This window comes from Benincasa hispida, chromosome 7, assembly GCF_027475165.1.
Source record: "Benincasa hispida cultivar pf3 chromosome 7, pf3_genome.v1.1, whole genome shotgun sequence".
NCBI lineage: Eukaryota > Viridiplantae > Streptophyta > Magnoliopsida > Cucurbitales > Cucurbitaceae > Benincasa > Benincasa hispida.
Window position 1 is genome coordinate 56912258 of NC_143484.1, and position 12795 is coordinate 56925052.

General features: G+C 30.4%; 2 protein-coding genes across 2 annotated transcripts; one reads left to right on the forward strand and one right to left on the reverse strand.

Moving 5' to 3' along the window:
• Positions 1–5849: 5849 nt before the first annotated feature.
• Positions 5850–7061, forward strand: LOC120080927 (uncharacterized). The gene is made up of 3 exons (XM_039035609.2): positions 5850–6282; positions 6384–6520; positions 6676–7061. Exons 1-3 carry the CDS (start codon positions 6021–6023, stop codon positions 6784–6786), a joined length of 510 nt encoding a protein of 169 aa, XP_038891537.1. The 5' UTR covers positions 5850–6020; the 3' UTR covers positions 6787–7061.
• On the reverse strand, positions 6951–8449 carry LOC120080926 (protein PLASTID REDOX INSENSITIVE 2, chloroplastic-like). Its single transcript, XM_039035608.2, has 3 exons — positions 8026–8449; positions 7831–7929; positions 6951–7372 (listed from the first exon to the last, which is right to left on the reverse strand). The coding sequence occupies exons 1-3, from the start codon at positions 8239–8241 to the stop codon at positions 7175–7177; spliced, it is 513 nt and encodes a 170-aa protein (XP_038891536.1). The 5' UTR covers positions 8242–8449; the 3' UTR covers positions 6951–7174.
• Between the last annotated feature and the right edge of the window lie 4346 nt (positions 8450–12795).

Consider the following 12795-nt stretch of genomic DNA (forward strand, 5'->3'; position numbering starts at 1 on the left):
AAATGTTTTATTATTTTTTTTCCCCTCCCAAACTCTCCGTATGTTTTGATGTATTTAGGGAGGTAGAGAAAGCAAGTTTATAGTATAAATTTAAGAATAAAAAAAGAAGAAGAAGAAGAAGAATGTGATTTTAAGAAGGTTTGATAGTAAAGCAAAAGGAGAGGAAGAACCCCACAAAAGGGAATGGCCCCTCAAAGACACGGATTTGTTTGGTGAGTAATGCCTTTAATTTCCCATTAGAATGTCTAAAAAACCTTAGAAAATGACACAAATTGTGGCCACAGCCTGAGCCTACAACCTTACCTTTTGATATATTATTATCATTATCATTATGATTGTTGGATTTGAATTCGAATTAAAGCCCTTAGCTTCTCTGAAAATTAAAAGTTTAGTAGTACCATTAATTTATTATTTTGTAAATGCAGTTGAGTGAGAATGAAATATGTATATATTATATATGTATATATGAGTCAACATTGGGACAAGAAATGGTCTATTCTTTATTTAATATGAAGAAGGAAGGGATTTCCAACACATCACATGCCTTCACATTAATCAGACAGATGTTTAACTTGGCCCCAAATTTCTTTTTAAAAAATCCCTTTTTTTCAGACTCTAATTATTATAAGATTGATATTAAAGACAAACCCAGATTTTACAAGAGTCAAAGATTTCCTCCTCTCACTTTAATTTTAATTTTAATTTTAATTTTTCTAGTTTTTATTGACTTCTTTTCCTCATTATTCGAGACAAAAATCATCTCTTCAATTATGAATTACCTATCTTTTTAACTTCTAGCTTTGTTAGCTTTCATTTTTTTTTTTCAATACCAAGTCTACAGTTGATTGATTTGTACTTGAATAGTTTCTTTTCTTTTTTTTTTTTTCAAAAAAAAGTCTGAGATCTTTTGAATGTGTTGGGGTCTAGGGTTTTGGTAGTTCAAAAGTAAGTCAGATTTCACTTTTTTTCAGTAAAAAAAAAAAATGATAAGATAACTTTTATCGGAGACTATAGACATGTGAATCACCCCAAAAACATGAAAACTCAAGAAATATTTTATTAAGGGGGCATTTGGCGTGCAATAAAAGCGAGAGTTAAGTTAAATTAATAATTATTGTCCGAAGAACTAAATTATCTAGAGAATTAAAATTGTTTATGTTTGAAATACAAAATTGAATTGATAATTATTGTCTATGTTTAAGTTTTTAACTGGCCGTAAGAAATTTAGATTCTAAACTTAACTATAGTATTGTATATATTTAAATTGAGAAACTAATGTCTGACATCTTACTTTTTTTTCTCTAACATCATGTGAGTTTTACATCCTTCTTCTAGTTGAATTTTAGAAAAAAAAAATTGTATTAAATAATACAAATAGGAAAAAAAACTTATCCTATATTCTAGGATTGGAATATGTGCTAATATAGCAACTGTTAATCGGTTAAAGTATTAGTTTTTTAAAAATTCTAAATTTGTCCTATCTTTTTCTTTATTATATTTCCTTTTTTACATTTTTTATTTAATTCTTTATAGGGGCGCGTCTTTGTTTCAAAGGGAGGAACATTCGATGAATTCCAAATTTTGAAGCTCTCCAATTCGAAATCGTCTCTCCGATTCATTCGCGCTTTCGTTTTCATTTTTCCTACTGCATCTTTGACTGTGAGTTATTTTACTTTGAATGTTCTTTTTTTTTTTGTTTTTTTTTTTCGATTTTTCAGCTCGTTTACTCTTTTCTTTCTTTTTTTTCTCAAGAACCTAATGATTTCTTGAGCTCATTGTGAAACTTGCTATATTTCTCTATACTGATATCAAGCTATCAGTGATAGCTTCTATCAATGATATAATGCTGTCAGTGATACCTTCTATCACTGATCTGAATGTTTAATTTTTGAAGTGAAGAATTTATTTAATCCACTTTAACTGTCTAAATATCTAAATGAAACAAATGTATTCTCTTGCCAAGAAATTATTTCAACAAAAGTAACTATACTAAAAGATAAGCATTTTGGTATTACTGATAAAGAAAAGTTATCAATGATAGCATGTCTATTTTTAATGAACCCAACTTCACGCCATTTCTATCTTTTGTCTCGTGAAATTCGTCTCATCGTAAAGTTGTTTCACGAGACGAACTTCAGGACATGAACTTCATGAGAAATGAATTCAATGAACTTAACTTCACGTCATTTATATCTTTTGTCTCGTGAAGTTCATCTCGTGAAGTAATTTCACAAGACAAATATAAATTCAAATCATCAACTTAATTAGTAAGCCACATCAACATTTAAATAATCTATTTAGACAAATATGTTAATTTTAACAAAGAGGGCCTTTTAAACCTATTATTGAAATCTTAAGGACTAAAATGACTAATTTGAAACTCCAGGGACCAAATGCACCTAGTCTAAAAAACTTGGAGACTAGAAAGGTATTTTCCCCTAAATTCTATCACTGACATGTCTATTTTTGTGGAAGAAGGATGGTTGTCGAAATATCCTTCTCTTCAAAATGGGCCAGACCGTGATGTCCATTTGTCTTTTCATATTTCCGAGCCTAAATCTACATTATAAACACTCTATATTTGCCATTAGTTTTCCCTTGTCATATAAACTCTAATATTTATTATATAACAACTATTCATACAAGTAGTCCAAAAAATCTAGGAACTAAATATTAATATATTAAAATTAAACAAACATTTGAGCATTATAGCATGGTAGAAAACATATCTATTCTTTCGAAGCAAGAATTAAAATATCGATGTCGATGGATATTTCTGTAAATAAAAAATTATAAAATTATTTAAATTGGTTTTTACTTCCAAACTAAGTTATACTTCTTATTATTAATGTAAATCATCATATCAGGATTAATAGATGGTATTTTTATATTTCATAAATACTTATCAAAGATATCAAAGCAATTAAGGGTTTGTTCGGTTTTACTTATCGAGTGTTTAATTTTGAAAATAAATCATTTTGAAAAAAAGTCGAAGTTTTTGACTGCTGATTTTTATTAAAATAATTTAAATAAAAATATTTTTTTTGAAACATATTTTTTTTCCTAGTAAATCCAAATAAATTTGAAATAATTCTTAACATGAATGTCAAACCAAACAATTTACAGGAGGTTAAATTTTAGCCACTCGAAAAATAGAAAGGATAAAATATTGTTTTTTCACTTAGTACTTATAAACCATTTTATGGAAGATGAGATAATAAAAAATATATTTCCCAATAGTTAGATTCTTTAATGTATAGATAGGGCAACAGCTACCAATTATTTTACGCGTGTATCTTTCTAATTTGTATTTCAATTCTTTTTTCATTTTCTTTATTAGGTATATATCCTAATTCCATCATCTTTTCTTTTTCCCCACTCTTCAATTTTAATAACCTCACTATTTAAAAGCTAGTTTATGCGTGTAAGATACGTATGTTTAGAATATATTTTTAAATATTTAATTTTAAAAAAAAATCATTTTAAAAAAATTGAAGCGTTTGATAACCACTCAAAAATATTAAAAATAAAATAAATATTGATTTTTTCTTTTAAAATTAATTAGTGATTTTTTATTCTCCCGTTTTCCTCTACTTATTTATAAAGAAATACTACTTGCTAATTTTTCTTGTTGCATTGGTAGAATTTTAGGACTAGAATAATTTTATTTTGTTGGAGATTTGATTGATTGGCTTTATATTTTTTCAAGGTATTAATATTTTCCTTATCTAGAAATATTAGGCTGTATTATTCCATTCGCTATTTTCTTTTATTAAGGTGCGACTTTTCTTTTCCAAATTGGGATTTATTTTCTTTCTTGGATTCGGTTATTAAAGTAGAATTATGCTGATCATTTAGGATTACTTTTGTTAATCGAGCAAGCCATTTTTCTATTTTGTGGTCGAATTGTTCATCTTGGTATTCTTGCTCTTTGCTCACTACATTCCGCTGTGCAAGTTCTTCATCCGTTGTGTGCAACGTTGTTGTGTGAATTGTTCAAAAACATAAATATTATTTTGTCTTAAGGGGAGCCTAAGGCACAATTGAAGAGAAGAGATTCTCGGTCTTAGGAGGAGCCTAAGACTCAGCTTCGGAGAAGGAGTTTTCCATCTTAGGGGATCCTAAGATTCATCAGTAAAGGGAGTTCTCCATCTTAGAAAGATAACAACGTTGAAAGAAGTTTCAACACATTGTCATGAATTGAAGTGTTCAATACTAATATTACCAAACATTTGGGGAGCCTAAATACATTTGAGAGGGAGCTCACATCTAGGAGGGAGCCTAGATGATCAATGAGTTAAGCTCTACATGAGTCACTGTAGTAGTTGTGTATTGTAGATAAGTATTGTGTTATCTACTGCCTAACTCTTTAATATTAGTGAATTATCTTTCCAAGCACATTCCCCTCCAAATGTAGGTAGATTTTACCGAACTGTGTTACCAACTTCTGCGTCATTTTAACTACTTACTTGGTGTTGGTATTTTATTGTTACATTTGTTGCTAGTGCTTTCCTTTTAACATCTGCATTTGTGCGACGAGTCAACTCAACTCTTTTTCATATTTGAATTGATTTTGAGTTAGTTTTAAATGAAATAAGGTGATAATAGTTAAAAGTTACTCATTAAATTGAACCATTTAAAATTTAAAATTTTAAATAAATATAAATATTAATTTGATCAAGTTTTGATGGATATAACTCTAAAGTACAAGAATATAAACTAATTTTTTCCATAAGAATTACAATTGCACCATTAATTGGTAAACTTATTAATAAAATGTTATTATCCTTGTATTCGAATTTTTGTCCAATTGAGCCATGTTTAATTTGACTACTCATTTCTCAAATTTTAAATAAAAAAAAATCAAAAGATAAAATAGTTTAATTAGCACTGGCTTTAGCAAAATTGTTTACTAAAAATGTAATAAATGGAAAAGAGATTTATAGTGATCTGTTCCACATCCTTTTCCTCAATAAATACCATAAAGAAACGGAAAGCTTCATGCATTCAAAACAAAAGATTTACATTAATTGTTGATAAAAACGACATCCACTTTTTTCCCCCCTTTCTCGTTGTCAACAAAACTGATCTGCTTTATTTCTTCCAAACATTAATGTGCTTATTATGTTTGTAATTAAATTAATCCCAAGTGGGTTTCCTTTATTAATAAACTAATCCTTATTTTTCTACAGAATCAGCAAATCACAAGCAAAGTTAAAATTTTGAATTCCATGGTTGTCGAATCTTCCATATACAAAATTTCTTTTCTTTTCTTTTCTTTTCTTTTTTTTTTTTTTTTTTTAATGTTTTGTTTTGTTTTTATTCTTCACTGTTTCAACAACATTTTTCTCGTCATCCAAATAGAAAAATTTCTAGAATTGTTACGAACAGTACAAAGAAAAATTTCCAGAATTAGGCAGGCGGATAAGATGGTGTTGTGTCTTTGTCTAATTTTTTTTTTAATAAAAATTTCGAGAATCTTATGAAGCCGCATGCTTTGCCGTCTTCAATAGTATTCAATCTTTGTTTAATAATGTAATTAATTTGTGTTAAATTTTTTAATAAGCCCAAAAATGTTGACCTCCGTCGACACCGCTGAGCAAGTCCGTCCAAAGATAACGATTTCTGGCATCTCTCCACGTGGAACTTCCATCCAGCCGGTTGCGGGTTTGCCGACTTGTCGTTTAATTAAAAGTAATAAACCCATAAACCCAAAGTTTTAATTTTTATCATTTAATCCAACATATTAAAAAAAGTAAAAAAAAAAAAAAAAAGTTGAATAATATAATCTCCGTACGTTACATTGTCAATTTTCGATATAAATTTGACCCACGTTGCATTAAGTTAGTTGGGAAGTGTGAGATATATGAATGGACGGCCTGCACTTCTAACTAAGTAGACCCATTTGGCGAACAAGGAAGCTGTATAGAAAGAGACTTCCTTCTTTCGTTCTTCTCCTCTTATCTAATAATCTTCATCTTCTTCCTCATCTTCTTTCAATCTACCGATACAGAATTCAGATGGGGAATTGCCAGGCGGTTGATGCGGCGGCTCTGGTTATACAGCACCCAAGTGGCCGGATTGAGAGGTTGTATTGGCCGGTGGTGGCTAGTGAAGTTATGAGGACTAATCCGGGTCACTATGTTTCTCTTATAATTCCCTTGCCTCAATCTGAGGATGATAATCGGGAGCCCAAGACGGTGCGTTTTACTCGTGTCAAGCTTCTCCGGCCAAATGATACTCTTGCTCTTGGCCATGCCTATCGGCTTGTTACCACTCAGGGTATACTGCCTCTTTTCCATTTTTGCTTTTTGAAGGTTTTTTACACTTTCCCTTCTGTTTAATAAGTTCAGCCCTTTTGACGTTTTGTTTGGAACTTGCAGAGGTTATGAAGGTGTTGCGGGCTAAAAAGTATGCAAAATCTAAGAAGCTACTGCCGGAATCGGAAGAGAAGCCGCAAATGGCGTCGGAGAAGCGGTCTGCCGGTGGCGAATTAGAAGATACTGAAAAGAACCAGCAGGTAACCCAATTTGTTTCCTTTTTGAATGAGAATTGATCACTGCAACAGAAAGTGAAAAAGTCAAATATGATTGTGATTGGAGGGGTCATTTCCAACTTGAAGAGATTTTTTGAGATAAAATCATACCAATAATCTTTCTGAAAAAAACATTGCAGGCAGTCAAACATGAAAGACATCGAATCAGAACACCAGTAGCAAACACCACTGCGGCGAGGTCAAAGGCTTGGAGACCATCATTGCAGAGCATCTCTGAAGCTGCCAGCTGATTTATGTTTCATACTTTTTTCTACATCATAACAAGCAAGAGTGGTTCATACGACAGAATGGAGGAGTTTGATTTAAGATGCTCGTTGATGGCAGAGAAACATCCCAATTTACTGAAAGTTAGAAGATTCAGAGAGAGCTTGAAAATGGGTATCCAAGTTTCCAATTCAGTGTAAAACCACAGCCCCAGAATGATTCATGTATTGCAATTGCAACAAATAAGCCATTTGTATAGCAACAACAAAGATATCAATGAAATTGACACTGTGTTGGAGTATCTTTGTGATGATACACACATTTGTTCCTCCATCATCTTCAACTCAAGAGCAAAGATAACAGAATCTAGATATAAATACAAGGATCTTCACAAATGTAACAACAAGAAACAAATCATTTGAGCCTTCCTTTGAAGTTCCAAATGTTCCAATCATGATCTAGATGGTTTTGAGCCCATAGGAGCGAAGTTCTTGCGGCCAAAGCCGCTCCAGGTAATTTCCTCTCGTTGAGAGCAATAAACATATTAGTGAAAGGCTCCACTAATAATGTCCCAGGACCTCCGTACTCCACATGCAAGTATTCACCAAATATCTGCTCAAAACTTGCAAGTACATTCATGTTAAGCTCACTTAAATCCGGACAATTGAATTCAAATTGGAATATTTATTCAGTTTTGATTTGAAAAATCAAAATGCAAGAAGCATATCAATAATGGCAGCACTGGTCAAACATTCAGAAAAATTCAGCGCATTTAATGGAAGCTGTCTTGGAAATAGTGATCATCCTGTTGCTCTATAGGAAGGTCCGATGTTTCCTCAGGGCTCAATTATTGAACTGTTGGGAAATAAATCTCATGCCATTGAAACATGAAGGAAAAAGCACAACTAAAATAAAACAATCGCCTCATTTGATTTACACATTTACTCAAACAGGTAGCCGCCCAGACATATGCTTCAGCCCAATACAAATGAACTCAAAATTATAATTACCAAATAAACAAATTATAATCTTTTCAATCTAACAGTCTGGAAAATCAATAAAATGATTACCTTCGAGCAAACATCCACAACCGAATCGAGGTCGTTCCCAAATGTTTCACGATCCTTCGCTAGTTTCTTCGATAACTGCTCCTTAAATTTCTGGGTTTCCTGCACAAAGCGACCAAATGTATTAATCAACTCGACCACATAACGCAAAACCGAATGAATTCGAGTAAACAAAGAAGCTACGGGGGAAAAACTTACAACTTCTGCAAATTCTGGTATCGGTTCTGGGTAAACATAGCTGGCCGGGATCGGGGTGGCTCTGTAAATGAACGACGAGGTTAAGGTATAATTAACGAAGGGCTTTACGAAAGAAGGAAAAGTGGAAAATATTGGATAGTGAAGACCGTTGAAGCTTGTGATCTTGGCGGGAGAAACTGCAATGGCCAAGACCAGAGCGCAACCGTAAGGCGCCATTGGATGGGGTTATCCCGCCACTAAGCTAAGCCCTAATTTAGTGTGCCGTCGATTTCTAAAGCCCATAGAGAGTCCATTGATTGATCTTGGGCCGAAGCCCAGCTACCTTTGGGCCTTCTGCCCTGACTGGCCGAAGCTCAAAAGCCCACCAAATTAACCAGGTGTGAATGGGCCAAATTCAGCCCAGGTGTCTAAGTTTAGTGTCTCCAATTAATGGACAGCATAATTTAATTAAGTAGAAAAAAGTGGAAATTTTCTAAAAGGAAAAAAGGATAAATATTAAATAAAATTTAGGGAAAACAAGAGAAGTAGATGATGATGATGAAAGTAAGGAAGATAAATAAATAATAATGATTAAAAAGAAGACCTTTTAATTTGTCCACTCTAGGCCTTGGAGAATGGAGAGTCAGGTCCATACACGTGCTGACATTGGAGCATTTTATGTATCACGAAAAAAAAAAAAAAAAAAAAAAAAAAAAAAAGTAGAAAGAAAAAAGAAGAACTAAATGATACCCACAGACGCTCCCTCGAGAAAATTAAATCCCACTATGTTTCTCTTTCTTTTCTTTTGATTTTATTTTTTCTCTTTTGGTGTCACCTTCATTCGCATCCAAAGTATGTAAATCCACATTATTATGATAAATCATTTGATTTTGGAACATAGTGTTACTATTTCTTTTTTACATCTTTTTCACAATATTTTCATACTTTTTTAAGAAATATTTAAATTATTAACTAAGTTCCAAACACAAAAACGAGATTGAATTCTAATTTAAAAAATTAGAAACGAGTTGTAGTTATCCACTAAATATTAATTCACAATAAACTAATAATAATTTATTTATGAATATGGTTTTATGTTAAAAGATTATATGATTATTATTTTGTAATATTATGTAATGTATAGGATAAATTGAAACTTTTGTCCTTAGAGGTTTTATGGTTTATAATTAGAATTTACTCCTATAGTTCGATAAAAGTTTCATCAATAGTTCCTATGATAGGGACTACTTAAAAGGATTTAACATACCATATGGACTATATATGAAGTTATATCAAATCATAGGAACTAAATTCTAAATTTTAAAGCCGTATGGACTAACTTTTAACTTTATCCAAATTATAGGGACCAAATTTGGAGTTTAATGTAATTTATAATAATTACATAATACATGTTTGAATATTTTTAGAAAAATTGAATTGAGTTTATAACATGACATAATATATTTTTAAATATTTTGATCTTTATTAATATAATTCTGCATTTTAAATTTTAAAATTCAAATTTTGGATACAATGAAAACATAAAAATGTTGTTTTTAGAATTTACACTATTTGGATAACAGAATCCAAAAACATTTTTCAGAAACATAATTGGAGTTGTTTGCCAAACACATATTCGCTGAACTCCATAAATCTGAAAACATAAAATAGAATCTGAATTGTGAACCAAACAAACCTCAGGCTTTAAAGACAATAAACAGCTAACAAATGTCCCATTTGATAAATATTTTGTTTTTTATTTTTAATTTTTGAAAATTAAGTCTACAAATACCTCTTTCACTTCTAAATTTCTTGTTTAGTTATATACTTTCTATCAGTGTAGTTTTGAAAACTAAAAAAAGCAATTTAGAAAATTGAAATTTGAAATTCAGCTAAGAATTCAATTTTTTTACTCAAGAAATATGAATCTCATTATAATAAATGAAAGGATATAGACTTAATTTCAAAAACAAAAAATGAGAAACTAGGCTAACCATTTCATTTTTCATTTTTTGTTTTTGAAAACTAAGCCCAAATTTCAATCTTAAGTAGTAGAGTTGAATTCTTAACCAAATTTTAAAAACAAAAACAAGTTTTTAAAAACTATTTTTTTTAGTTTTCAAAATTTGATTTGAATTTTTGAAACATACATCAAAACAAAAAATTTAGAGAATGGAAAAGGTGTTTATAAATTTAATTTTAAAAAATAAAATGATTGTCAAATGAAATCAATTATCAGATGAGGTGACATGCAACATGTAGATTTTAATTACATCTTAGTCCAAAAAATAAAGTGGAATGTATATTTTTTTTTTTAAAAAAAAAATATAATTCATAACAAGATGAGAGATATTATATTTTTTTAATAGAAAAAAAGAAGAAAAAGAAAAGTAAATAATGTGACATTCTCTTTTTGTAAGTGAACATGAAACAAACTTTTTTCCAGAGTTGCTTTTGCTTTTGTTTCTTTCTTCTTTTGCAATTGGAGATTGATGTTAAATAGTGGGAATGTCCCATGGCCTTCTCACTAGTGCTGTCTTGCTTTCAGCACATATAATTTGTTATATTTCACCAATAAATAATAATAATAATAATATCTCATGACATATTTGAAGAATTTTCAGACTTGAGAATCATTTTAGCTTTTCAACTATTTTAGGGGCCTATAAGCTTTTTTTGCTGCAAAACCCACAAATTAAAGTTATTATTATTATTATTAATTTTTATTTTTGCACAAGGACTAAACATTAGGGTACCCCCACTCAACCCACACAAAAAGTAGAGAATATACACAAATATATATATAGCAAAAACTATAGCTTTCAATGGATCAGAGGGCAAAAGAAATTTTGGCCTTTTTTTATTTGAATATTCTATTTATATATAAAAGAAAAACTTAGGATTCCTTTGCTTTAAAGTCCATTTTGTATTGAGAGAAAACACACATGCTATGCAAAAATCCAGTTGGCCTTGGCCTGCCTAAAGTCTTTCTTACCATTTAACAAAAAGGAGGCCAAAATATATCAAAAGGGATTTTGTTGGGACCTTACTTCAAACCTCCCTTCATGCATTTTCTTCCCCTAATTACTTACTAATACTATTCTATTTTTCTTATATTTTGAGATTATGTCATCTACTCTTTTTCCAATCTCCATTTTTTCTTTCTATTTCTACTCTTCCAATTAAAGCAATTATCCATTCCGTTTGTATCAATTTAATCTTCAAACTTTCTCATGTTAATCCATCTACATTTTTGTTTCTAATTTGTAGCTATTTTCACTTGATTCCATTTTAAATCCCCAAATAAGCCTTAACTTTGCTCATTAAGAGTAATGAGAGTGTTGCTCCCTATGACTAAAAAACATCATTTTCATATCTCATTAACTCCTCATAATCTCAAATCTCCCCAAATAAATATTATAATCTACCCATCCTATTTAGTATTTGAATCAAGCCTTCTACTACTACACTACTTAGAAAGTTAAAAATGAATAACTCAATTCTCTCTCAAGTTCATGGTCCGAGTTGGATACACATGGGACAATCTAATTGGTTGGAGTTTTCAAGAACTTTACTTGTAGATATATATATATATATATATATATATATATATATATAATGGGCCAATCATAGCTCCAGCTGCCAATGATCATAGTATACACATATTTTGATTGATTTACCAAACTTTGATCATATACTATATTTACTACTTGAGATGAAATAATGTGATATGATGGTTTAGGAAGCAATAGGGCAGTGACATAAAATCAAAAACTCAAATACATATTATAGGCTTCACTTTTCTTTAATCTTTACCCATCAAGTCTCCATCAAAACCCCCACGATTGGCGCTTTTAAATAATATGCTTCAATATGCCCTTTCCTTTCCTCCTATTTCTCATGTGACTCATTCTAGCATTTTATCAAACATCTTTTGACCATTTTTGGATTTGAGTTAGGCTTTTGGCTCCTAATAAAAAGATATTTTTAGGAAAAAATAATATGTTGTCTCATATCGGAAAAATTTTGAATCGCTAAAGGTGTTTATATACAAAGATTTATATATATGCTTCTAAGCTGTGATTGTACTGGAAATAAAAACTTTTCCCAGATGCATGTTATTCTCCACTTGTACCAATCAAAATAACAAACAAATCTCATTATCAATATATATTTCAAAATGGGTTTTTTTTTTTTTTTTTTTCATTTTCCAAAAATACCCATTTAACTTTTGGTTGGTGTGGAGGAGATTATTGTATGTACGTATCTTTACAAAGACTTCGAGATTGGCTTGGGCTAGATAATATTAATTTACAATATGATGATTATTTAGCTTATGATCATAGGCCCACATATAATTTAATGGCTGCCTTTTTGGTAGAGAAAGATGGTGGCGTGGCTCAGCCTCTAATAGGTGTAGGGGATAGTCCAAATTCTAGTGGAACCCATCTTCTAATATTTTCTCATTTAATTGATTTGTGAAGTCGTTCTCAAATAAATGTAATTCAATACCGACCATCCGATGATATTAGAGATTTGTATAATGGGGATCCACAATATTTTAGTAAATGTATGAAGATTTTTTAAAAATTACTTAAAAGATGGATTGGATAGTGATGTGATCATTTAGAATTAATTATATATCCCAAAAAAACCAAAATTTAAAAGTGTTGTATTGTATGTAATTTTCTTATCGTCTTGTGAGTCTCTTTTGAAAGATGTCATCCATATTTGGTAGAGGAATAAGTGAATAAATTATCTGCAAATATATTAAATTAGATACTATTATTA

Bases quoted from the DNA above. Each gene is read 5' to 3' on its own strand.
- LOC120080926 (XM_039035608.2), bottom strand. From the start codon at position 8,241: ATGGCGCCTTACGGTTGCGCTCTGGTCTTGGCCATTGCAGTTTCTCCC. The intron at 7,930-8,025 runs GTAAGTTTTTCC...CGCTTTGTGCAG, and splicing joins TACCAGAATTTGCAGAAGTT to GAAACCCAGAAATTTAAGGA. The intron at 7,373-7,830 runs GTAATCATTTTA...AGTTTTGAGCAG, and splicing joins TTGTGGATGTTTGCTCGAAG to ATATTTGGTGAATACTTGCA.
- LOC120080927 (XM_039035609.2), top strand. From the start codon at position 6,021: ATGGGGAATTGCCAGGCGGTTGATGCGGCGGCTCTGGTTATACAGCAC. The intron at 6,283-6,383 runs GTATACTGCCTC...TGGAACTTGCAG, and splicing joins TCGGCTTGTTACCACTCAGG to AGGTTATGAAGGTGTTGCGG. The intron at 6,521-6,675 runs GTAACCCAATTT...AAAACATTGCAG, and splicing joins ATACTGAAAAGAACCAGCAG to GCAGTCAAACATGAAAGACA.